Consider the following 24656-nt stretch of genomic DNA (forward strand, 5'->3'; position numbering starts at 1 on the left):
CGTGCCCGCCCCGCCGCCGCCCCGGAGCCTACCCGCCCGCGCCGCCCCCTCGACGCCCGCCTCGCGGCAGCCGCAGCCCCACTGGCCCGCACCGCCCCCACGCAGGGCGGGCGCCGCGCGCTTATTCGGCGGGGAGCAGCGCGGCCAGCCGCCGGCCGCCGCTGCGGGATGCTGCGCTCCACGTCCACCGTCACTCTGCTCTCGGGCGGCGGCGCCAGGGCGTCCGGGGCGCCCAGCAGGAGGGTGAGTAGCCGGGGGCGGAGTCGCCGCCGTCCCGCTTCCCGGTCCCGGCCGCCTGGCCGTAGCGGGGTCTGGCTTTGGGGACGTGCGGGAGCCGGTTCCCCGGCCTCGACCTCCCCCCCACCCCCGGACTCAACTGTCCCGTCGTGTCCCAGCTCCGGCCGTGATCCTTCTCTCGACGTCCAGCCCCCGGCTTCGTAGGGCTTAGGGGACTTTCTGGAATTCCCAGAATTTTCCTCTCCTTCCTGCCCCCTCTGGCAGGCCACGTTTATTGGTGGCACGAGTTTAAAAAGCAAGAGGAAAAGATTCCTGCAGTGTCCCTACTTGAGACTCAAAGGGAATGAATGTCTTTAACACCCCAACTTGCCTCTTTTGAGCGGTTAAAAGAAAAGGTCACTTGTCCCCACTGGTGATAGAATAACACCGATTCTCAGGGCGCCTGGGTGGCTCAGTCGTTAAGCGTCTGCCTTCGGCTCAGGTCATGATCCCAGGGTCCTGGGATCGAGCCCTGCGTCGGGCTCCCTGCTCCGTGGGAAGCCTGCTTCTCCCTCTCCTACTTCCCCTGCTTGTGTTCCCTCTCTCACTGTGTTTCTCTCTGTCAAATAAATAAATAAAATCTTAAAAAAAAAAGGAATAACCGACTCTGGAGTGAGCTTAGCCAAGGTGTAGGCTTCACTTTACAGGAGAGATCAGCAGCTGGTTCCCCCGGAGCCCGGTGGTGTGGGACTTGGGTTTCTGCAAACCACTTTTTCATTCGGATTTCAATACCAGCACCGTGGCAGCAAGGGGAGCCCTGGGAGCCCTGGGCACCATCTCCAGGGAGACTGTCCTTTAGAAGCGCTCTGTTTCTTTGTCACCTCGGTTGCATTTTTCCTCCCCTCTCCAGATGCTCTATGAAAGATGCTCGGCACATGCAGGTTGCATCTGTCCGGTTCTGTATCTCTTCCAAGATCAGCGCCTCAGAGTGCACTGCCAGGCACTGGCCTTGTGGCTGTTTAGTTCATCCATTCCTCATAGTATTCATGGAATTTATCACTTGGTGTCTCTTTTCTGTGGTTGAGACTTCTCTAATCATGTTTCCCAAGTTTTAGCTAAACAGATGCCTAAGACCAAGTCAGGACCCCCTTTGGCACTCCCGACTTCTAGTCTTGTACACATGCCTATTTGCGTTTCCACACCTCAAACAAGTGACTAGCGGTCACCTTCTGTGCTTTCTTTAGCTCTAGAAGAAAGGCATTGTGTTATTCTGGGTGTGGGCCAAGTGATGGATTCTGCGGGGGGGTGGGTGCGGGTGTGTGTGTCTACGTGTGCATGTGCGTACACCAGAACTGTAGGGTTGACAGAACCCTGGTTGTCCAGTTATTAGCTTTGCAAGTGGGTTTCCAAGCCTTACTCAAGATAGGCATTTGCCTTTTTTCTATGGAAATCCTGCACAGTTGGAACACAGTTGTGATTGAGAAAGAATGAAGTCACTGAAAAGCCAGACCTGAGCCTGGACAGAGTCATACAGGGGACCAGATTGCATGAAAGTGTCAAGTGCCCTTCCAGAGATGGGCAGCTAGAGTGGGTGGGTGCAGATGTGACGAGCACGCTAAAGAACCTCTCTGAAGATTGTTTTTCTCAAATGTTTACTTTCAGGTATTTCTTTAGTTGTAAGTGGCACAGTGGACAGACAGACTGTTGAGAAGGCTTTGCCTTTTGAATAAGACAACCAAAGTACTTTGAGCTGGAGGGGGTCAGGGACCTGAGTCAGACCACGTAGGGCTCTTCTGAGCACATGGGTGCTGGCACACTTGTTCAGGAAAGAAGATATCTAAAGGTTCTAGGGTTCCCTTTATGATTTCCTCTGCTCATGATCTGCAAATGCCCCAGGTCCTGTCTATGTGTATATGTGTGGGGCATGGTGGGAAGATGTGATCCATTGATGGACTTTTTTTTTTTTTTAAACATTTATAGCTATCCTTCTGGAGGATACAGGGCTAGGCATTGGGGTCCACTCTACCCATGGAGGCAGCCCTTGTCACAGACTACCATCGTACAAAGTGAGGGTTATTGTTATAGTGGGGTACAGTGTTAACAAAGTTGGGTGAAGCTAAAAGGAAGGGTTCTTCCCAAAGCAACCGAGGAAGACCTCCCTCTTCAGGAGACATTTGAGTTTAGTCTTGTAGGGTGAATAGGAGTTTGTGGGGCGATCGACATTGGGATACCGAAAGGAGGAACTATTACTCATTTTAATGTAAGTCTTGGCATATACTGTATCATAATGGCATATTGAATTTGCAGACACATTTTTTTTTTTAGAAAAACAAGAATGGGATGTCTTGAAAATAAAATTGTAGACCAAGTAATCATGAAAAGTGTTCCTGAAGTCGAAAGTAGTTTGTCAATAAACTCTGTCATCCTGTCTTTCCTCTTGGATGTTGGACAAGTGATGGTCTAGGACAAGAACACGCTAGCTATCAACATAGTGTTTCTGCTTTATCCAAAGAGCTTACCAAATTAGGGACTGCGGGAGAACGAGGCTGTGTTGGTCCAGATATTCAGGCCAACTAGAAATGGTGGTGACAGCTGACACTGAGCAGGGAGTTTTCTGAGTCAGCCACCCAGGGTGGTGTAGCCAGACCAGACTGTCACTGGTTATCCCCTGTCCCATGGCTGCCACTACCATTTATACTTCCTTCTTATCTGAAATCATCTCTCAAAGGAAAAAAAAACTGGTGGGAAAGTAGTTTCTATCAGCTGATAAGCAAAGGGGCATTTATGGATGCCAAGCAGCAGGGGTTGTGAAATTAAAAAAAAAAAATCTACCTTCAAACCAGTTGCGCACTAAAAATAGTTTTATCTATGGCAACAGCAGGAAGATAGATTGGCTGGAGAATAACCACAGACAACATGATGCCCTTAGAGAATGAGGGAAAACATTTATAAAAATACTGACCTTGCTTCACGATTTTGAAGGGAATTTTGCAAATGAAGTTAATCCCACTAAATGAGCCTTTGAAATGAAAGGTCAGCTGTGTGGCCAGGTTGTGTGTGTTGAGGGGGAAGGCACGTGTTGCTTGGTGCAGCCAAATGCTTTTGGTGAAGCTGTTCAGCTGGGGCGGTGAGAGACCGAGATCTGTCAGGGATTTCCTCCAGCACCACGCTGTCTCGATAATAAGAGATTGTTGGCTGGTGTTGCTGGTGTTATGGCCCCTCAGTGGCTCATAAAAAGAAAAACAAAACAGAAGCAAACCCCAAAAGGCCACAGGATAGGACTGTCTCCTACCCTGCTCTTGCTGATATTTCTTTCTATTTGGCAATGGCTTCCTCTGTCAAAACCCAATTGGCCTGCCAGTCCTCACTCCCTAGCTAATGCACACTCTTCTAGGTCCCATTTCTGTCTGATTGGCTCAAAGAATTTTCCTTAGCTGGCCAGTGAATGGGTCGTCAGATTTACTTCCTTTTCACAGAAGTATCTGTGTGCATAACTTCTGTATCAGTGGGCTCTGAGGAAGGGACGTGGCATTGTGGGACCTCGGTGTCTGGTGGAAGGAAGCTGGCAGTGGCACCCACCAGGAATGGGTGGGCAGGTGGCCCACTGCGCCCAGAAAACAGGCTGGCTTCTCACCAGGGCCCCCTGGACGCGGCCCTTGACAGGCCAAGTTGCGAAGTTTTGGAGCCCTGGCATCCTCAGGCCTTAGCCAAGAAGCTTCTCTCACTAAAGTGTGACAGTTGCAGGCTCAGAAAAAACGTCCCAGCCTTCGTGCTTTGGTTCACCCAACTTACCGTGTCAGAAGTAGGACGAACAGACCCGAGTCTTGGGGACTCTTAAGGAAACTTGATTTCCTCAAGACGGCGAGCCCGTGGTTCTGCAGAGGGTGTGGAGTGGGATTCTGGACCCTTCTGTGTCTTCAGTGTCCTGCGAGAGGGCTGCATATGTGGTCTGCGTCACAGTTCATCTGTCCTGAGTGCCCATCCCCGAACGAGAAACCCAGATGCCCGAGCTTCTGATAACTTGGAAAAGCCTTTCAAGTCAGTCAGCCTCAAAAATGGTCTAGTTGTGCTCGAGGAGCTGTGGATCCAGGGCTAACTAACCAGAGACCATGTTGAAAAGCTTCCATCTGAAATACTTCCAGCCATTACCTGCGTCATGGTCTTAGAGCTTCCTGTGGCCGGCTCCTCCAGCCTAAAACAGTTCCAGTGTTCTCCAGCACACAGAAGAGGGACACCGGGGTATTTCCCTCTGTCTCGATTTAGGTGAGTGATTATTTCCTAAATTTCAGTTAATACTGCTGACTCTTATTTGTACTTAAAAGCCAGAGTGCCCTTTCTAAAATGCAAAACCCAGTCAGCAGAAGACCCTGTTTCAGGAGCCCCCTTGGTACTACCAGCAACAAGTACAAATTCCATACTTGAGCATCCAGGCCTTTCTATCTGGCCTTTGCCTGCCTTGTCCCCCTCCCACACTTTGTCCAGATATTCCAAATTACTTGCCATTCCCCAGGCTTTCCATGCTGTTCTCCGCCTCTTTCATGCTTCTTTGAGGAAGGGTCACTTCCTCCAGGGAGCCTGTCTGAACTTGCCTTTTCCGTGTTTTCCTAGATGTGCACCCGGTCATTGCTTGCATCATCTATGATTAACTACTTGAGGAGAGGGGTTAGGGACCCTCCCTCCCCAGGCCTGGTATAATTGGTGCTTAAAAAGAGGAGGGTGTCACTGGGGTCCTAAAGGGGCCACACTTCACACTGAATTGGCAAACAGGAAACGAGGAAGAGAAGCTTGGGATAAAGCCAGCCCATCACCTCTGGCCCACCTGGGCAGGAAGCAGGTGACAGATGGATGGGAGTGCTGGTCCAGGTGAAGGCTTTGACAGTTCTGGGAAGGCCTCCAAATAGTTCAGTTGCCTCATCCTGTTGCACAAGTTGCAGTTTCATTCCTTTGGTTAAGTCAGTGGTTCTCAACCCGGGTTATACATAGAATCACTGAGAAGCTTAAAATATCTATGCCCCGACCCCACCCCAGACAGTTTAAATGTGAACCTCTGAAAGTAGAGAATAACACTGGTGTTTTTCAGGAAGCTCCCCAGGTGATTCTAATGTGCAGCCAAGAATGGGAACTACTTCTTTAGTCATTGCTGTCTTCTTACAGCTTTCTTGGGAATACAGACACTCCTGGGACAGTGCTCTGAAGGTCCCACTGGCTTTGTGAAAGGTCAAGGTGGTGGTGTGGGGAGGGGCGGCTCCTAACACTCCAGGTCATGCTGGTATTTGTGTGCATTCATTGACCTGCATTTTCTCTCTGCATGTTGGCATTCCTGGGCACATTGTGTGCTGGTACAGAAGTGAGCCAGTGAGGGCAGGAAGGAGAGGTCACTGTCTATATTTATGAATTTTGTCTGGAGTCTGTCCTGACACGGGAAAGAGGGGCTCGAGAACACCATACACCACCTACAAAGAGTCCAAGTATGTAGATCAGCTCCTGCCCCTGGGCCATATTTGGCCCCTCTTGGCTTGCTTTGGATGCCTCTGAGATAAGAATGGCTTTCCCAGTGGCCTGCAAAACCTAAATATTTTCTATTTGGCCCTTCACAGAAAAGGTTTGCCTCACTCTGATGTAGATAACCAGGCCTTAAGTTCAGGGCCACAGCGGGGCTAAGAGGCCACCTCCGGGGGGGGCATGCCTTGTTCCGCACAGCCTGACCCACATAGTCCAGAGATATTATGCTTGTGCCGAGCAGAGTGTGGTGTCTGTCCTCCGAGCCACATCACAGAAACCACACCTCCTGTTGTTAGGTGGAACTGGGCAGGAACCCACAGTCACAAAGTGGACCAGGCCTTAGAGAAATGGAAATGCATTTGGCTAATTTCCTTAGGGAAATACGTCTTTGTCAACTGAGCAACCCCTGCCCCCTCCCTGGGTCATGTTCTCCACCCCTTTTAATTTGATGATAGTTTTCTCTTGGGTGAGCTCATGTACTAAAACTAAGAGCATGATGGTATGTGGATCCCCAGTTTCTCCCATAGATGGAGACCCAGCCTTCTGCCTCCACAATGGGGTGGGGGCGGTGAGAAACAGGCCCCAGAGGACCTGCCTAGCTCCCAGGTGCCCTGAGTTGCAGACAAGGGCTTGGTTGTGTATTTTCTTGTGGAGGAGGCTTGAATAGTATCTGCCCCTCCCTTGATGTCCCTTCCAGGGAGGGTTGGTTTGAAGAAAGTAGAAGGCTCTCTGGGGAGTTTCAGGTATATTCGCCTTACTGTGTTTTAGTTCAACCTAAAAAGAAACTCATACTGACATTTAATTTACTGAGCAAGCGCCTATTATGTGTTGATACTATGCTAAGCCCTATAAGGGCAACAAAAGCAATTAAAGCACAAAGCTTGCTTGATCTCTTCCCCTATTTTCCCCCCTTCCATCCATGTTGTAATGCATGGAATGTAATAGGAGGTACTGATGAATTGCTGTTGAATCACTGAACTCAGATTTGAGTGTTAGTCCCTTCCTCCAAAGAGGTGAATGATTCCTGATTGTCTTCCACTAGAGACCTTGCTTCTCCTTCAGGCCTTTGTAGCTTGTTAGAGTTTGGCCTCTACCTGTCTGTCTGTTTTCCTTCCCCACTCTAGTGTAGGCTGTAGGCCCACTTAATGTTCTCAGAACATTCTCACATCTGTGCCTGGGGCTACAGCCTGGAGCAAATGCCTTGCCTGGTAGTTGTTTGCTGTTGTGATGATGGATTCTCCAAACCTCAATGAACCACAAAGTCCTTTTTGTCTTTCTATACCCAGCTCAAGTGTCATCTCTAGGAGCCTTTGATAAACTCCCACCTCCAGTTAAGACTGTTGTTCCTTTTATATTCCTACTCCTTTATAAGGAAGTGCAGTTCCACCAAGCCTTAACCACCAAGCTACCCTGTGTTGGTTACACTAAGTGTTCTTATTTGCCTTGTTTAGGTGTGTTTTTGGATGCTGAGCTCTTGGGAACATGGCTGTTTCTTTTTCATCTTGGTACCCTCATTGCCCTTAAAAGTATTTTATTAGTGGGTGCTCCATAACCTAATGATCAAATACACTGAGTCCACCTTCCTGCTTTTGATCCAGTGGAAGGGACCCTTGCTTGCAGGGACAGCTAATCCAATAGCTGTGATGTTCAGGGTAAGATTCAGTTCTTCTCATTGTTCAGAACATAGGGCTGAGCCAGCTGCTGTGGGAGTCTCTGGGAATAAAGTACCCTACCTTCCTCAGGTACTGCCCAGCCTGGGCTGCTCTGGGTATTGTGTATTAGAGTTTAAGGAAGCCATGGAGATCAGCATCATAAAATGCTCAGAGAGATAAGCAACTGTGCCTTGATCTTACTCAGTGGAAAATTTTCCCACGGGTAGGTTTCCTGAAAGTGGATGAATTAAAGGAGGTAAACTATACCAGGTCAACCTAGTGGGTACCTTCAAGGGTTACTTAGTGCTTCTGTTGAGGAATTCAGGATATTTTCTAGACCTCTGGGTTCTCTTTGCTGCTCCTGAGGCAGTCCTATGGGTCTAGGAAAGCTTGATCTGTCTCTCTCTTTTGGATACATTCTCTCTCAATCTTTATTATTGCTATTACTGCTATTATTTTTAATGAAAAAAACTTACACATACTTGGAACAGTTGGAAACAATGTGGGAATCCCACTTTACAGAGATAACCGTCACCACCATCAGTTGGTTGTGTTTCCTTCAAGACAATTTTTTCCATCAATCTATGCAGATTATTAGAGTGCATTTAAAAAACAAAAATGGGATTATTACTCACATTTTTTCCTGCAATTTTCTTTTTTTTCCACATGACAACACATTTGGCCATTTTATCAGGAAGCTGTCTGATCCTCTTCCAAGCTGGGTTTAAACTGTGTCTTTGCAGTCAGTCCGTCAGTGGGCCAGCACTGATGAGAATAGCCCATGCCTTAAAGCACCTCTAAGGATAAGAGTAAACATTTAACACAGGGGCCTGGGTGTTTAGAACCTGCTGCAGTTGCCGGATAGCTTTGAGGTCAAATGTGTGATTTTACAGGTTCGTTTTATGTTCATTCATTATCTATCACCAGGGAAAACTGATGGTTTAGGGGAAATACATTCTATTTATCCTGGGGCTTTGTCATCCCCCAGGGTACCCTTGGCTCAGTGTGGAGTGCTGCAGGAAGTATGCGGAGGAATATCAGAGTTCTGGGTGGACAGATCAAGAATTGTCTCAAACAGGGGAAGGGAACATTGCACTTTTGGGTGATTGGACCGGTGGGGTCCCATCTGGGCCTTGTGTCCTCTTCAGTCTTTAGTTTATTCTGAAATTTCCTGCCATTAGGGACCAATCACCATACCAAAAGGTATCACTTAAAATAGATCCATTGACCAAATGGTCCTTATCATGGAAAGCAGAACCATAAAGCCAAGTGGGCCTGTTTCATTTTGGAGCTTACAGGATGATGGTCGCATCTGGGTAACAATACAAGTATCTCATACCGATAGAGGCTTACTATGTGCCAGACTTCCTTTAATCTGCATTTACACTTGAGATTCAAAGAGATTGAATAGCTTGCCCGTAGTCAACACGGCCAGTAGGCATTGATACCTGTGTGTGTGTGTGTGCCCTTGTGCAAGTGTGTGCCTGTATTCACCCATGTGTATATGTATACACGTGTGTGTATGGAATGGGGTGCAGGAGAAAAGCACTTCCTCTTCTCTGCAAAATGTTGCTACGGACTAGATCAGCCTATCACAGACGATTATTGACCGTCACAGGCTTGGGTTGCCTACCTGGTGTGAGTTACACTTTGATGTTTGTGCACATGCCAGCTGGTTTCGACCAGTCCAGGTGGCCCCAAGTCAGAGGTTTGCCTTTCTCTGGAGGAACTCGGATTCCCGTCCGTGCTCTTGGCCGTCAGCTAAGAGTGCTACCTCCTAGCTGGAATGTGGTTTCTTTGGCCAACATGACTAGCAGTGTGCTTTGAAGCTTCGGTGGCAAGTTGGCCACATCAGGGACAGTGAGAGCCCTGGGGTCCCTGGGGGATGAAGCTTGCGCAGAGGAGAGTGAGGATGGAGAATGATTGTGAGACCAAGTCATTTAGCTGAAAGAGCTGGGGTTTTTAAGTCCAGAGAAGAGGTTCAGAGGGAAGGAGGCCAGTGTAGAGAAAAGGGAAATCTGTTGCTGTCCCTGAGGGAATCCCCTGGTCCCTTAGGTAGGAGTTCTGAGGGAACATGTAAGTTCATCATCAGGAAGCTGGAGGTACCCAGGAGCAAAATGGGATGTCTCGAAGGGAGGTGACAGTGTATGTGGAGGTGCTAACACATGTCCCAAATGGACGCTCTTACCTACGCATGGAAAATGCTGTCCTCAGTCTCAGCGCCCACCTGCCAGGTACATGGGTGCGTGTGGGGGTTCCTTCCTAGGCTGGCAGGTTGGACTTCAAAGGTCTTCACAATCCCATCCCATTCCGGGTGTCTAGGCTGCAGGGTAGTTTTGCTCAGAGGCCGCCCTGTGGACCCGCGCAGACCCATGACCCTGCAGACGAGGCTGGCGGTGCATTAATTTGCTAGAGCTGCTATAAGAAGTACCACCGACCAGGTGGCTTAAACAGCAGACATCTATTATCCCATAGTGTTAGAGCTGGAAGTCCGAAATCAAGGTGTTGACAGGGTTGGTTCCTTTGAGGCCTGTGTGGCAGTGATCCGTTCCAGGCCTCTCTCTTTAGCGTGTTCACATGGTAGTCTCCCTATATGTGTGTCTGTCTTCAGGTTCCCCTTTTTATAAGGATATCAGTCATTTGAGATTTGGCCCACCCTAATGACCTCATTTCAACTTAATAACCTCTGTAAAGAGCCTGTTTCCAAATACAGTCACATTCTGAGAGGTACTGGGGGGTAAGACTCCAACATAGGAATTTTCAGGGGACACAATGCAGTCCATAACAGGGACAAGCAGCCCTCCCATGAGTCAGGCCCACATGGCTATGGGCTGGGTACTCTGCGTGCTGCTGGGACCCTCTTTGGCCTTTTCCAGTGGCCCGATCACTTCTCCCTGGGAAGTCACAGCAGGACCAGGCTGTGACATTAGGGTGAAATAGACATCATGTGGCATTAACTATATTCTCATTGTTGTGCAAACATCACCACCATTCATCTCCAGAAGGTTTTTATCTTCTCAAACTAAAACTCCATACCTGTTAAATAATAACTCTCCATTCCTCTGTGTCCTCAGCCCCTAGCAATTACCATTCTGCTCTCTGTCCGCATGCCTTTGACTCTTCTAGGTCCCTCATATAAGTGGAGTCATACGGTATTTGTCTTTGTATGATTGGCTTCTTTCACTAACCATAATGTCCTCAAGGTTCATCCATGTTGCAGTATGTGTCAGAATTTCCTTCCCTTTTAAGGCCGGATAATATTCCAGTCTATGTAGATACCACATTTTATTTATCCATTCAGCCATTGACGGACATTGCTGTTGCTTCCACCTTTTGGTGCCTTGCATAGTCCTGCTGTGAACATGAGTGTATGGACTTTTTAAAAAACTTTGTGCTTATGCATGTGTCTGTCTGTTAGAGAAAGGTTGAACAGATAGTCCCGGGGAAAGCACCTTCGCAGCCCAGACACCACGGTGTGTATTTTGACCTATGCATGTGAGCTACGATCATTCGGTATATGCTGTTATGGAACCTGAGCCAATAAAAAAAAAAAAAAAATGTGTTTGCTGTGAAATTACTTGTTAATGTCCTTGTTTGGAACAGCAGGTTGGTGAGTGCCTGATCTGGGCCAGGCAAAAGCTGGTCTTATCCTCAGGGTCCCCTGTGTGGTTGGTACGATCACCTCATTGCTCAGTGGGGGAAACAGGCTCTGGGAAGCACAAGCTCACCCAGCATATTTCTACCGCAAAGGCGGGTTCCTAACTGGCTTCTCCTCTCCGTCTCTCCTAGACAAATGTCTGCAGACTGCGGCTGACCATACCTCCCGAGAGTCCAACCTCAGAGTCAGGTGAAAAGAAGGTTGAAAGAAAAGAACAAGTAAGCTGTCTCTGAGGCAAAGCTCTGACAAGTTCTCATCTTTGAGCTCTTTTATTTTAACCCCGTCCCCCTCCCACCCTCTACCCAGGCTATTCACAGAGTCTGAATGTCAGTGACTCTGCTGATGAAAAGGCCCTCCTGACCTTGCCACCCCATCTTCCATCTTCCCAGAAGTCCGACCGCCCTGCCTGGCTGGCTCCGCCGGCCTCCTTGCCCTGCTCTTGTTTCTTTGCTGAACGCTGGCTCTGTGTGGCCCCGAAGATGTAGGGACGTTGGCCTCAGTGACAGGTGCCGTGGCAGGGAACGGGCTTTTCCTGAAAGAGCCCAGTCCTGTGGAGTCAAAGGGCCCATTGTGAGCTGCCCGCGGCCGAGCCTGTCTCAGCCGCTGGAGGCGGAAGCCCAGCTCACGTGAAGGCCACCTGGAGAGAACGAGCCCAGCAGGCAGCCTGGACGCCCGGCGGGGGCACTGGGCTCGAGGGCGGAGCAGATTTCTGTGCTAAGTTGCTGGGCCGCGAAGTTAAGTCTGACCTTGTCCTTGTCTTAGAGGAGCTCGAAACTTTTCAGGGCAGACAGACCTGGGAGCAGTGTTGACATGATAGTTCAAGTGTTAGGGTCCGGAAGGGCAAGAGGGGCTCTGGGAACACGGGGAAGGGAATAGCTGACTGCTGGGGGTGACATTGAAGCAGAGGCCCAACGGAGGCATAGGAGGTGCCGCTCACCTCTAGGCCTCTTGTCCCGGGCAAGCCATTTTCTCCTTCACAGAGAGTTAGGGGACATCTCCTGTATTCTAGGCACTGTGTTGGGTGTAGGGTACCATTACTCCACGGTGAGTACAGAGGTGAACAGAGCAGTGAGCAAAAAGTGCCAGTCAGTCACAGAACTTACCTCTTAGTCGGGGGCAGAAGGAGAATTAAAAAATCATATATTTTTTTAAAGATTTTATTTATTTATTAGAGCGAGAGAGCATAAGCAGGGGGAGCGGCAGGCAGAGGGAGAGGGAGAAGCAGGCTTCCCGCTGAGCAGGGAGCCCAACTTGGGACTTGATCCCAGGACCCTGGGCTCATGACCTGAGCTGAAGGCAGACGCTCAACCTACTGAGCCACCCAGGTGGCCCTAAAAAATCATATTTTATAGAATTTTGAAGGTAGTAAGTGCTGATGGAGACAAATAAAACCAGAGAAGGGAACAAGAGTGCCAGGGGGTAGGTAGTAATCGTTCTTGTGCATATATTTTGTGTAAGCATAAAATAAAACAGTAAAATGATAGGCTATGTGATCATAGAAGTTTTAGAAAAGGGATCATGAGACAATGACAAGCCTTGGTATGGAGTTGCCCACTACCGTGGCCACCTGTAAAAAAGGAAGGTCCTCTGTGAGTGGTACATGGTTGAGAAAATCCTTCAATTTACTGGGTTGGTCTTTGTCTCTCCTCCGCTTCTCTTATCCCCTTCTTTTCCCCACTTTCTACTAAGCACAGAGCTGTCTCTACTGATTCAAATGATGAATGACAGGGAAAGGAGGAAGGGGGCAGGGAGGATGAGGATATGACTAGCACCAGGTTGAGAGAAAGTGAAGTTGCTTATCTGCTTAAAGAGGGAGGATGAGTCCCACCAAAGGATCCAGAAAAAATGCCTGGCCCCACGTGAGAGCAAGGCAAGTCCAGGGCGAGCCTGGGATGTCTCCTGCCGGAGAGTGAGGTGGGCACTCACACGACGGGGGTCATAGCAAAGGACCCAGAAGCCGGTTTGAAGGGGGTCTCACTGCCCTGGCAAAATTGGAACAATGTGAACATCAGAGTAATGACAGAGGTGCCTGGGTGGATCAGTCGGTTGGGCGTCTGCCTTTGGCTCAGGTCGTGATCCCAGGGTCCTGGGATCGAGTCCTGCGTTGGGCTCCCTGCTCTGTGGGGAGCCTGCTTCTCCCTCTGCCTCTCAGGCTCTCATGAATAAATAATCTTTAAAAAAAAAAAGTAATGCCAGTAATATGTTTTGACATGTTGTGTAATAAAAAAAAGATTCACGAGTGTACAGTAATCATCAGAGATTTACAAAGGGTAAGCTCTTTTATAGAACGTCAGCTGATAAACTCGGAAAATCTCTATTTTGTAACCCCTAGGTCAGTTCATCAGTGGATGCAAAGGCTAGTTGGTGGAAGATTATCATGGAACGGTGTTTTCACATGCTCCCAGAGGATCCCCTCACACGTTACCTCCTGGCCCCGAAGGTCCAGTGGTACAGTCTGGCAGCCAGCATTTCAGCCAAAGCTCCAGTCTAGCTTTCCCAGGAGGGGGGCAGCCTGACCTATGGGCTCCCGAGGTGATGCAGCCAAGGAGTGCCCGATAACACCTATGTGATGTTCATGCCAACTTGTTCAACTAAATTGAACAATAAGGAAACAAAGAAACCCCACATGTGGGACATTCTGCAAAAACATTTGGCCAAAAGGAGACTAAGGAGGGTTAACATCAAATATAATGAGCGAACCTTGGTTAGATCCAGGATCAAAAAGAATCTGTAAAAGTTACATTGGGGTAATTGTACAGCTTTGAATATGAACCACATATTCGATATTATTGAATAACTGTTACTTTTCTTATTTGTGATAATGGTACCTTGAACTATTTTCTCAGCCTTTGTGTAGCTTTGACTATTCTCTGAAGAAGTCTGGGGGTAAAAGCTCATCACCAGAACCACCCAGCCAGACACCTGTTGTTGGCTAGATGGAGGGGGGCGCTGTGCTGCTGGGGGGGGTGTCCCTTCTGCCCTCTCTGTTGCCTTGTCTGTCCTTTTAGGGAACTGGACCTGAGCTGTGTCCAGGGGCTCATGGCTGCTTAACACATGAAGAATCAGAAGGAGCACTTTTTGAGGAAGCGGCCTAAGCTGGAGGGAGTGAAGGAGAGGGGCCGTAGTGGCTGTCCCCGTGTGCGCGGCAAGGGAAGTGGGGAGTCTGGTCCGTTGGAGCTAGACCCCAGCTGCATGCCTGGGAGAGGTTTATGAAGGGTTTCTGCTGCTGCAGGCACTGGAGGGCACGTCCCTGCTGAGAGGAATCAAGTCTTCCCAGGCAGAGAGGGCGTGTGTTCTACATCAGGTGTGAGTCGGTAACCTAGTCATATACTTAGATTTGCCCATTTTGTCTTAAACAGTGCTTTTCAAACTTTTCAAAGCCATAAGACCCTCTTTTTTTTTAATCCAAATATTATCATGAGCCCTCGTCTGTAAACCAGGTAAAAGTGGCGGTATGGGGGCCAGAGTCCCTCTGGTGGGCGCGGGGGCAGCCCAGGGCTGTGAGGAACAGCGGGCAGCAGCCGTGGGGGCGGAACATGCGCCAGGCGGCCTCGCACGCTGCTGGCGGACCCGGTGTGCAGCCAGGCGCCCATCGGTGATGCGTCGGTGACTCACTGCCGAAGCATCGGGGTAGAGTGGAGGAGGAGGGTGGGGCCGGCCGCTTCCCCAGGACTGACGTCTTTGGGTGGTAGTTGCTCCAGAAGGTACTGGTGGTATAGCTGTGAGGCCGTTCTGAGTGATTTTGCCACCATGTCCTGACCAGCTTCCTGCGTTTGAGTCACTGGGGTCGGGGGCCAGGCACAGGCAAGGAGGCCCTGAAAGTGCCGCGTGATGCGCCTCCACCATAGTTGTCCCTCCCTGGGACGTGGTGGCCCCGCAAAAGTGCAGGGCGCCAAGACCTCGGGACCACCCTCCCTGTGGAGGGGACTTGGGTTTCTTGGAGGGGCCGGGGGTGTGCAAGGGCTGGGGGGATCGGAGCTGGTGCCCAGGGGGAAGTGGGAAGATGGGAAAGGCCTGCCAGGCGTCCGATGAAGCAGAACTGGCAGGACCATGGCCGGGATCCTGCTGGAGCTGCAGCTGACGGAGGGTGGGCCTGGGCCTTATTCTTTGACGCCGTGGTGGCTGATGCTTTGTGTGTTCCGAGCACCTGGGATTCCATGGGGCAGCTGACCGCACATACGTGAGCTGGGCCATTCTTCCGTACGCTCTTCCCAAAGTCACTGCAGAGAGACCCCTTACAGGGGAGGGCTCTGGCGCCCGGTGGATCTTGCCCGGCTTTGTGACGGTGTGTTTGGAGACTTTTGGAGGCGGTCACCGCAGAGGCGTCTTTTTCTGGAGTCCCGGGCTCCAGGGGGGTAAGGGGGAGGTTTCCTGCCCTTATAGCAGGCTGTTCCTGCCTACTGCTTTTAGTCCTTCTCTTCTAGAAGGTACCAGCTGCCCCGAGACTGCTTTTTGCTGGCCACAGATGAGCTCCCAAACACTTAGTTTCTCTGCCACTCAGTTTCCTTGTCTTCAAAGGAAGCACAGTAATGCCTGGTTGCAAAGAGTAAGTGAGCTAATATATGAGAAGACCCACCAAAGTGGCCTGTAACATTGCTTAGAGAGGTAGTGACTCAGGGCCAGGCTTAGCCCTTTGAATGCCAAGCACAGTGGCCCTTCTTTGCTTTTCTCCCTTAGGCTTCTGGGAGTTATTCCCCCTCCTGGAACTGCCTGTCCCGCATCTTCCTCTTGGGCTGTGCCCATGGCATCTTAGTTTGATATCCGTATGCCCTTCTCTGTAAATCTGAGCCTCCCTCTGCCCGTGTCCTTGGGCCTTGCTTCCTCGCTCTGCAGACTTTACCTCCAAGAGCTGCTCCTTTCCTGGTTGGGAGCCAGCTTTTCTGGGGAGATGCTCACCCTGCATATCAGCTCTGTCCTGCTAAGCCCTGTCCTGCTGGTGGCCGGGCCAGTTTTCCATGTTCTTTACATGTGGTATTTTTAGGATACAGGTATCTCATCAGCGCATTACCATTATTTTGGTATTTAAAAATATGAATCTGGATCATTTAAATGAATAGACATACCCAGAAAGGTCTAGGCTGCATGAGAGTTTGGAATGGAACCTACGTATTCACATTCAGGAAGTGTTCTGACCCCACCCTCCCTCTGTGTGAGAGTCTCCTGAGGCATCTCACATCCCCATTGCCCGATGACCGATGACCGGTGAGAAGGAGTGTGTTTTCTTGCATTTGTTCCCCATAGGTATTTCCCTCAGAGCCATTTGCAATGGGTAATGTCTTTTTATTTTGTGTCCCAGAGCCCAGCTCCTTGCCTTGCACATAGTAGGTGCTTCACGAATGACTTATGATTTTTTTGTTTTGTTTTGTTTTGTTTTAGTTTTTAGGGCTGCCATAGCAGAGTACCATGAACTGCATGGCTTAACCAACAGAAATACATTGGCTTACAGTTTTGGAGATTAGAAGTCTGGGGTCAAGGTGTCAGTCAGCAAGGCCATGCTCTGTCTGCAGGCTCTAGAAGAATCCTTCCTTGCTTCTTACAGCTGCTGGTGGCTGTGGCAGTCCTTGGTGTGTGGCTGCCTAACCCTAGTCTTCACGTGGTGTTCTCCTGGTGTGTGTGTGTGTGTATCCAAATTTTCTCCTCTTTATGAGGATACCTATTTTACTGGATTATGCTCACTCTAATGACCTCATTTTAATTTGCCCTCTCTCCAAATAAGGTTAAGTTTGGAGGTACCGGGGGTTAGGACTCCAACATATCTTTGTTTTTGGCAGACACAATTCAGCCCAAAACAAATTTCTTTGAGAATGTTATCTGAAATTATATTAACAACTCAGATAAATTAGCTGTGGGCTTTTGTTTATATATTAAAAATTATTAAAAATATGGGAGAGGAAATGCTCTTAGTTTGTGGGTACACATTTCATACTGAGGAAGTGATAAATATGGAATAGAATGTTTATAAAATTGTTGAACATTAAAATTCAAACTGGTGTAGATAATGTTGAAATTAACCCCCATCATTTCCAAAGAATTTTGTGAATGTATGTACCCATATTCCTGTGCAAACCTGTATGTAGTGTATTCTTACACACACACACACACACACACACACAAGGCAGTAAGAGAACTAACACCAGCTATTACAGATTTATCAGCTAAATCAGGGTCTCACTGCATACTTGAATTTTAGCAAGCATGACCTGAGCTCTGCTGAGTCTGTGTGGTGGTGAAGGCTTTTGCAAACGACAAAGTAATTTGAAGCAGATGATATTTTCTTTCTTTTTTTTAGATTTTATTTATTTATCAGAGAGAGAGAGAGAGAGCACAAGCAGGGGGAGCGGCAGGCAGAGGGAGAGGGAGAAGCAGGCTCCCCGCTGAGCAAGGAACCCGACATGGGGCTCGATCCCAGGACCCTGAGATCATGACCTGAGCGGAAGGCAGACGCCCAACGACTGAGCCACCCAGGCGCCTCGAAGCAGATGATATTTTCAGTAGCTGTTAACATCCCACCAGTGTAGGTGTCCGTTAGTGACCTGTCTTTTTACAGAAGCGGTCTCTCTTTAGATCTTTAAGAACACCAGTGAGGGAGAGCAGGTGCGTGTGTATGAATGCAAAGTCGGGAACTTTCATAGCCCAGTATAATGTTTCAAAGGAGCAAACCCTTGCCCTTCAGCTTTATAGTCCCCTTGCCCTTAAAAGCTCTAGATGAGTAAGTGTGCTGAGTCCTCGTCCTTGGCGTGACTGTTTATACCACAGCATGGGCTGTTGCCAGGTGGGGGAGTGTGCTGCCAGGATTCGGACTGGCACTGGTGGTGCCCTGATGGCGTGCAGGACTCCGTGTGCTCTCCGAGATAGCAGCCCCGGGAGGATGGCAAGAGGCCTGAGTCCTGGTGCTGGTTCCCTCACCCGCCACCATAGTGGTCGGGCCAGACAGGTCATCTCTGGGCCTCAGTTTTGTCTTCTAGCAAATGTAGGTATTAGCCTGGAGCCAGTGTTTGTCCAGATTTCTTTAGCTGTGGACCTCTGTATTCAACTGAATATATAGGGAAGTCCATCACTAAAAGCCTAGGGACTGCGGTTTCAAGCAAGGCCAGGGCTGTGCCGGCTGCTCCAGCAGTCTCCCCCTCCCACCCTCCACCCCACACCCCCTGCCCCAGCCTTGTCAGACACCGAGGACGGCTGGGGTACCGTTTACAAACCCAGTGGACTGCACAGCTCTTTTCCATTTTTTGACCTCCTGAGATTGCGACTGTCACCCTAGGAAGAGCCACAAGACCAGTTGAGGGGTGAACATCTCACTGTCACGGCGATGGCTATGATGCAAACAGCTAAAAGACCCAAGAAGAGAGAGGCAGACAGACAGAAGCCTCCAGACAAACGCATAGACTTCAGCAGGATCCCAGATACTCAGAAATGGAAAGACCCCACCACTAATAATAGAATCTATCCATATCTCCTAGTATGCCCAGCAGTGTCCACGGGGTTTTATATGTATTATTCTGTGTATTTCTAGAACGACCCTCTGAAGTGGGTGGTATTATCCCCCTTGTCCTGTTCAGGACGCTGAAGCTCAGTGCAGTAAATAACTTGCACAAGGCCACGCAGCTAGGACACTGGATTCGCAGTTCCTACTTGGGTCTCTGCCATGGCCACGTTGCCATGGGAATGTCAACCCTCACACTTTCTCTTATCAGGGAAGGTCTTTGGAGGATATTTGTATTTTATCAGTCAAGGTTACCTGATGTGTGTACTATGTGACTGGGTTCCAGCCGAGAAGTTCCTGATTTTGCCCTCCAGATAGTCTTTTCCTTTTTCTCTGGGGTTGTTGGGCCCAACCAGCTGTTGACTGCGTAGAAGCTAGAAGGTAATAGCTTTAAGAAGCTGCCTCCTATCGGGATACTATTATTAGAACTACACTCCCTTTGGGATTTCTACTTGGCTACAGGTTGTTCTTTTCCTTCTCTTTAAGCATTAAAAATGATTGGTCTTTGTCCAAACATGAGATTATTATTTTATATAAAATGGTCTCTTCGGTCTGTGAGATTCTCAGAAATAACAAATACCTTAATAAGCCAGCGATATCCATTCCTTTGAGGAGACTGTCCCCTCCCTATTTGCCTCCCAGGCTGTGGGAAGGCCTCTCAGGCTGGCTGTAGTGTTCGTTTTCATCACAAGGAGATGAAACAATGTCAAGTGTGACTCATGACTGGGAACTCCTCATTTGCTAGGATGGACACACAGGTCAGAGCACATTCCTGACAGTGCGGTGCCTTGCCTGCAAGGTAGGTAGGATGCCCTTGGCTCAGCGCTCAGCTATCCCTGGGTCAGCTGCTGCCCTCTGGCTGGAAGAAGAGGTTCAAAGCAAGAAGTTTTGGAAATAACTTGGCTTCTAGTTTGCATGTCATTTAGTTCATGTAATGGTCCACCTAAGTCGCATTGGCAGACTGGACAGGTGACCAGCTACCCGTCCTGGCCTCCGGGGCCATGGGCTGGCTGTGGCAGGCTACCACCATCGGTTTGGATTTATGTTAAACTGTGTGTGTCTGCTGGTATTTCTTCGCTGAGAACCCTTCTTGACCAAAGGATTTTCTTCCTTTGCACAGATCAGTGTTTTGGAAGACGAGATGCTCCAAATCTTCTGACATAGACCCAATTCCAAATATTCTGTCTTCCCTCCTCCCTTCAAAACGTATCTCTTGAGCATCTCTTTATGCTGCGTATTGGGGATAAAGCAGTGAATGCGGCAGATCCAATCCCTGCGTTATGGAGCTTATCTCATGGAAGATCATATATTCTGGGAAATATGGTCTAGCTCTCCAGCAGCCGGAAAGCCCTTGCGGCAGGAATTTAGGTGAAGTTCCTTTTCTGTAGTTTCTCCTTCTCTCTAAGGCACTTTCCACTACATTCATCTCTGGGGAAAACAGCATGAGCCTGTAAGTTATTCTTCAGCTATGAGTACAGCCCAGGGAACAGTTTAACTGAGAGAGTCTCCGTATGTTTTTCTGATCCTGCCTGTTGTTAATTCCGCTGCATTTCACGTACGGGTTACGGGATGCCTTTCAGTCAGCTGGTACTTTTTCCCTTCTTTGGCGCTTTCTTTTCGTTTTGTGCATTTGTTAGGGCTTTGGTTTTCAAGGCAGTTTTGCCTCGTATTGTTTCATGCCCAGGAGGCTTTTTGTAGGCCTAGTACATTTTTAAGAATTTGATGTTTTAATACCAACCAAGCAGCATTAGAAAGAAGTTTAAAAAAAAAAAAAAACCCAACTTTTTTTTTTTTAATTTTATTATGTTATGTTAGTCACCATACAATACATCATTAGTTTTTGATGTAGTGATCCACGATCTATTGTTTTCGTATAACACCCAGTGCTCCATGCAGTACGTGCCCTCTGTAATACCCATCACCAGGCTAACCCATCCCCCCTCCCCCCTCCCCTCTAAAACCCTGTTTGTTTCTCAGAGTCCATAGTCTCTCATGGTTCATCTCTCCCTCCAATTCCTACCCCCCCCCATTTTTCCCTTCCTTCTCCTAGTGTCCTCCATGCTATTTCTTATGTTCCACAAATAAGTGAAACCATATGATAATTGACTTTCTCTGCTTGACTTCTTTCACTTAGCATAATCTCCTCCAGTCCCATCCATGTTGATGTAAAAGTTGGGTATTCATCCTTTCTGATGGCTGAGTAATATTCCATTGTATATATGGACCACATCTTCTTTATCCATTCGTCTGATGAAGGGCATCTCGGCTCTTTCCACAGTTTGGCTATTGCGGACATTGCTGCTATGAACATTGGGGTGCATATGGCCCTTCTTTTCACTACATCTGTGTCTTTGGGGTAAATACCCAGTAGTGCAATTGCTGGGTCATAGGGTAGCTCAATTTTTAAATTTTTGAGGAACCTCCACACTGTTTTCCAAAGTGGCTGTACCAACTTGCATTCCCACCAACAGTGTAAGAGAAAAACCCCAACTTTTAATTACAGAGAATTTCAAACATATACAAAAGGAGACTGAATGGTGTGATGAATCACTGACCCTTCACCCAGCCCCAGAGCCCTCAACCCAGGCTCAGTCCTGCCCGGTCTGTACTCTCATCCGCTTCCTCCACCCTGTATCCCAGATATCGTAAATATTTAAGCATGTTTCTTTGAAAGATAAAGGCTATCTCTTAATACAATCACAATGCTGTTATCATGCCTAAAAAACTAATATTTATCTTATAGGGAGATATTTTAAAGGACCTGAGAGGAAAAATATTCTGCCACAGATAACTGTGCTAAACATGTCAACTCTTTTTTCTGTTTTTTTCTGTGTTCTCCAGTTTTTCACCAAAAGCATACTGACATTTTGTCAGAACGATAGCAGTCTTGGGCTCCTTTGCAACTCCTCTGGGTAGAGATTTTATGACCGGGGCAAACATCAGCTCCCTGTCCCTCCATCTAAGAAGAGCAGAGGATGTTCCCTTCAGCTGGACCATATTTACATAATCTGGAAAAGTCCCCGGAATTTCTTCTAACTTCTAAAGCTCCCTCTCCATTTAGCAAATATTTATTGAGAAATTCATTGTCAGTCACTTAGGTGTCAGAGACTGTGATGGAAAAGAAGACCAATAAGGCCCGGTGGATGGGCGAGCAGGCCTTCCATATAGGATGATACTAATAGTCACTGTGTTATGGTTGTGGTGAAGGTGTAGGGACCTAACCAGTCTGAGTGAAGATGTCCTTGAGGGAGAGACATTGCAGCCCAGCAGTGGGCACTGCACACAGAGGGAATGGCCCGTGTCATGCCCTGTGACAAGAAGGAGGTTGACTGATAAAGGAACAGAAAGGAGGTGGGGGGGGGCCGGCGCAGAGGGGAAGATGGCGCCCAGGAGGCTGGACAGGAGCCTCCACATGCTGAGCCTGCCTCTTCCCAGCGGCCCCGACCAGCCCGGGGCCCCGGCTCTTGGCTTCCCTGCCCCTCCTGAGGTCTGGGCTACCACATGGAGATGTGAGATTCCGTTTCACTCCTGACTCGTAGCTATTTTGAAGGCTTTGTGGTCAAAGGGAAGAGCTTAGATTTGGGAAGATGTACTCAGGCACTTGAATGTCGCCACCTTGGGAGAACTAATAATATTTATGTGGTAGGGTTACGGTGGGGATTAAAGAAGATGCTGTGTAATAAAAGAGACAACCAGTATTTGTCCCCTGCTCGCTCTTCATAAACAGTGCCGCAGCTGCTCACGCTGCCTCGGGAACCCTCTCGGTGTGGAGCGGCCTGGGAGGACGGCCCTGCTCCTGACCAGAGTCCTGGGCCGGGCCCCTCTCTGGGCTCTATTATTTATCCTTGGCTTTGTAGTAATTTTTTAGTTTTTTGAAAACTGAAATGAAAGTTATTCATTCAAAAATAACACCCCCCCTTTTTTTTTTCTGGCTAAAAATCAGACCTACAGAAGCATAAGGGGGAAAAAAATGAAATCCCGTTTCAACTGAGGCCACTGGTATTAAAAGTCTGGATTCCGTCCTTCTAGATGTTTTATGCACACAAGCATACATTTTATTTATTTATTTTTTTAAAGATTTTATTTATTTGTTTGACAGAGAGAGACACAGCGAGAGAGGGAACACAAGCAGGGGGAGTGGGAGAGGGAGAAGCAGGCTTCCCGCCGAGCAGGGAGCCCGATGCGGGGCTCGATCCCAGGACCCTGGGATCACAACCTGAGCCGAAGGCAGACGCTTAACGACTGAGCCACCCAGGCGCCCCACAAACATACATTTTAAAAACAAAACCCAAGAATATGGAAATGACCGGTTTTCACTTCACAGACCTTCGATGTCTTTCCACGCGTAACTGTTAGAGCCACCACGTCTAGAGCTGTGTTTCGCACACCTCGTTGTGTTGTCTGTGACATTGTGTGTGTCCTCCTCCACGGGTGCTGGTCCTCATCCCTCCGCTGGGCAGGGAGGCACAGCCCTCTGTATGCGGCCACCTGAGTGTCTTCCTGAAAGCCGGTCCATCTGGGACAGACTCGACTTGCAGAAAAGCCTTTCAGCCAAGCCTCCTGTCCTCAGCAGCTTGTTTTTCAGGAACTGGGTGGAGACTGACTGAAAGAGCATGCTTTTGTTGCCTGGGATGCGGGGAGTTGCAGTAGAGCTTTTCCTCTTCCTAATTATACGTCTGGGAAACTGGGGGTCTGGAATCCCAGCTTGTCACTCCACCAAGGGCCATGGAACAGCCTCTCCGCCTAAATTTATATACAAATTTCAAGAGTTGCCTTAATGCCTGTGGGAGCCAAGCACCAAGGACTCAAGCGGAATCATTTTCTGGAAGCAGATACAGAGTGTCACAACCCCTCATATCCCATCTCTTGCCAACTATGTACCGAAGGGTGGGAAGCAATGGATGTTTCGTTTTCTAGTTTTTTTTTTTTTTTAAAGCTCCCATCCTAGACAGACAGACAATACAAATGGGTATAAAGAAAGAATTGAAAGATGTTCTGATACCCAGTACCCCTGCCCCACCATGCTGTCCCCTCCTTAGAGGTCATTACTATTAATAATTTGTCATGTATCTTTTTAGACCCTTCTCTGACAAACTTTAAATGAATGGGATCATAAAGTTTTTATTCTGCCCAAATGAATGATTTTAAAATGCAAATTACGATTTTGTATGCCAAAAATATTTTGCAGGTGCATGGAAGGAATTTATGCAACGGTGGTTTAAAAATTAGTGGGAGGGGCACCTGCGTGGCTCATTTGGTTGGGCATCGGACTCCTGATTTCAGTTCAGGTTGTGATCTCAGGGTTGTGGAATCGAGCCCTGAGTTCGGCTCAGAGTCTGCTTGAGAATCTCTCCCTCTCCTTCTGTCCCTCCCTCACTCATGTTTCTCCCCGCTCCAAATAAATAAATGAAATCTTAAAAAAATAAAAAATCAGTGGGAGAGCAGAGTTGCCATTATGGAATTCAGGCTTCTGTACTGTGATTATCAAGGTACCAGGGTCAGCCCCAGGGGAGACTGGATGTAGGTTGGTTTGTCTATGAAGTCTCAGTCCCTGGTTTTGTCCTGCCCTTCCTTCTCCCTCATGGGGGCTCTTACTCTGGCCTCCTGCACCTAAAAAGCCTGCAGTATGGGGAGGTATACTTCATGTCAGAGAATCGGCCTTGAATCTGGGTATGTGGCTGGAAGCAAGTTATTTAACCTCTCTGAACTTTGGTTTTCTCAGCTATCAAATGGAGAGGCTCATCGCTCTGTCCCAGAGCGGTCGTAAAGATTCAACGTGCTAAGGAACGTATCTGGCTTATGGTAGAAGCTGAACAAATCTTAATTTCCCTTTCTCGGGCTTCTTGAGCCTTCATTCTATAAAGGTGTGTTAGGACTTGGACATATTACCCCTTCCCAAGGGCGTTTGCATTTCAACACTGATCAAAGCTTTAGGTGAAGGAATTAAGGTGCTGGAAGGTTCTTTTGCCTGGCTTTTCAGAAATATTTCATGAATGGTCACAACAGGTTGTGTACTCATCCCCCCACCCTCCTTTGCTCAGAGCTGGTCCAGGGTCAGTCCTACCCTCAGGGGACAATTTGGCTGCCAGAGGGCAGCCAGCATTCTTCCCCCAGTATCTCAACCTCATGCATTTCAAGGGTCGTA

General features: G+C 48.5%; 1 protein-coding gene across 3 annotated transcripts in view; it reads left to right on the forward strand.

The window, feature by feature from the left end:
- The first annotated feature begins 106 nt into the window (after nt 1–106).
- LOC110583999 (myocardial zonula adherens protein) overlaps nt 107–24656 on the forward strand; it is an 86133-nt gene continuing 61583 nt past the window's right edge. For all 3 annotated transcript variants that reach the window (XM_021694026.1, XM_044918262.1, XM_021694027.1), the window contains exons 1-2: nt 107–243; nt 11160–11246. In XM_021694026.1, coding sequence (XP_021549701.1) covers nt 169–243; nt 11160–11246 — 162 coding nt within the window. In that variant the 5' untranslated portion in view covers nt 107–168. The remainder of the gene's footprint in view (nt 244–11159; nt 11247–24656) is intronic.

The sequence above is a fragment of the Neomonachus schauinslandi genome, chromosome 9 (assembly GCF_002201575.2).
Source record: "Neomonachus schauinslandi chromosome 9, ASM220157v2, whole genome shotgun sequence".
Classification (NCBI taxonomy): Eukaryota; Metazoa; Chordata; class Mammalia; order Carnivora; family Phocidae; genus Neomonachus; species Neomonachus schauinslandi.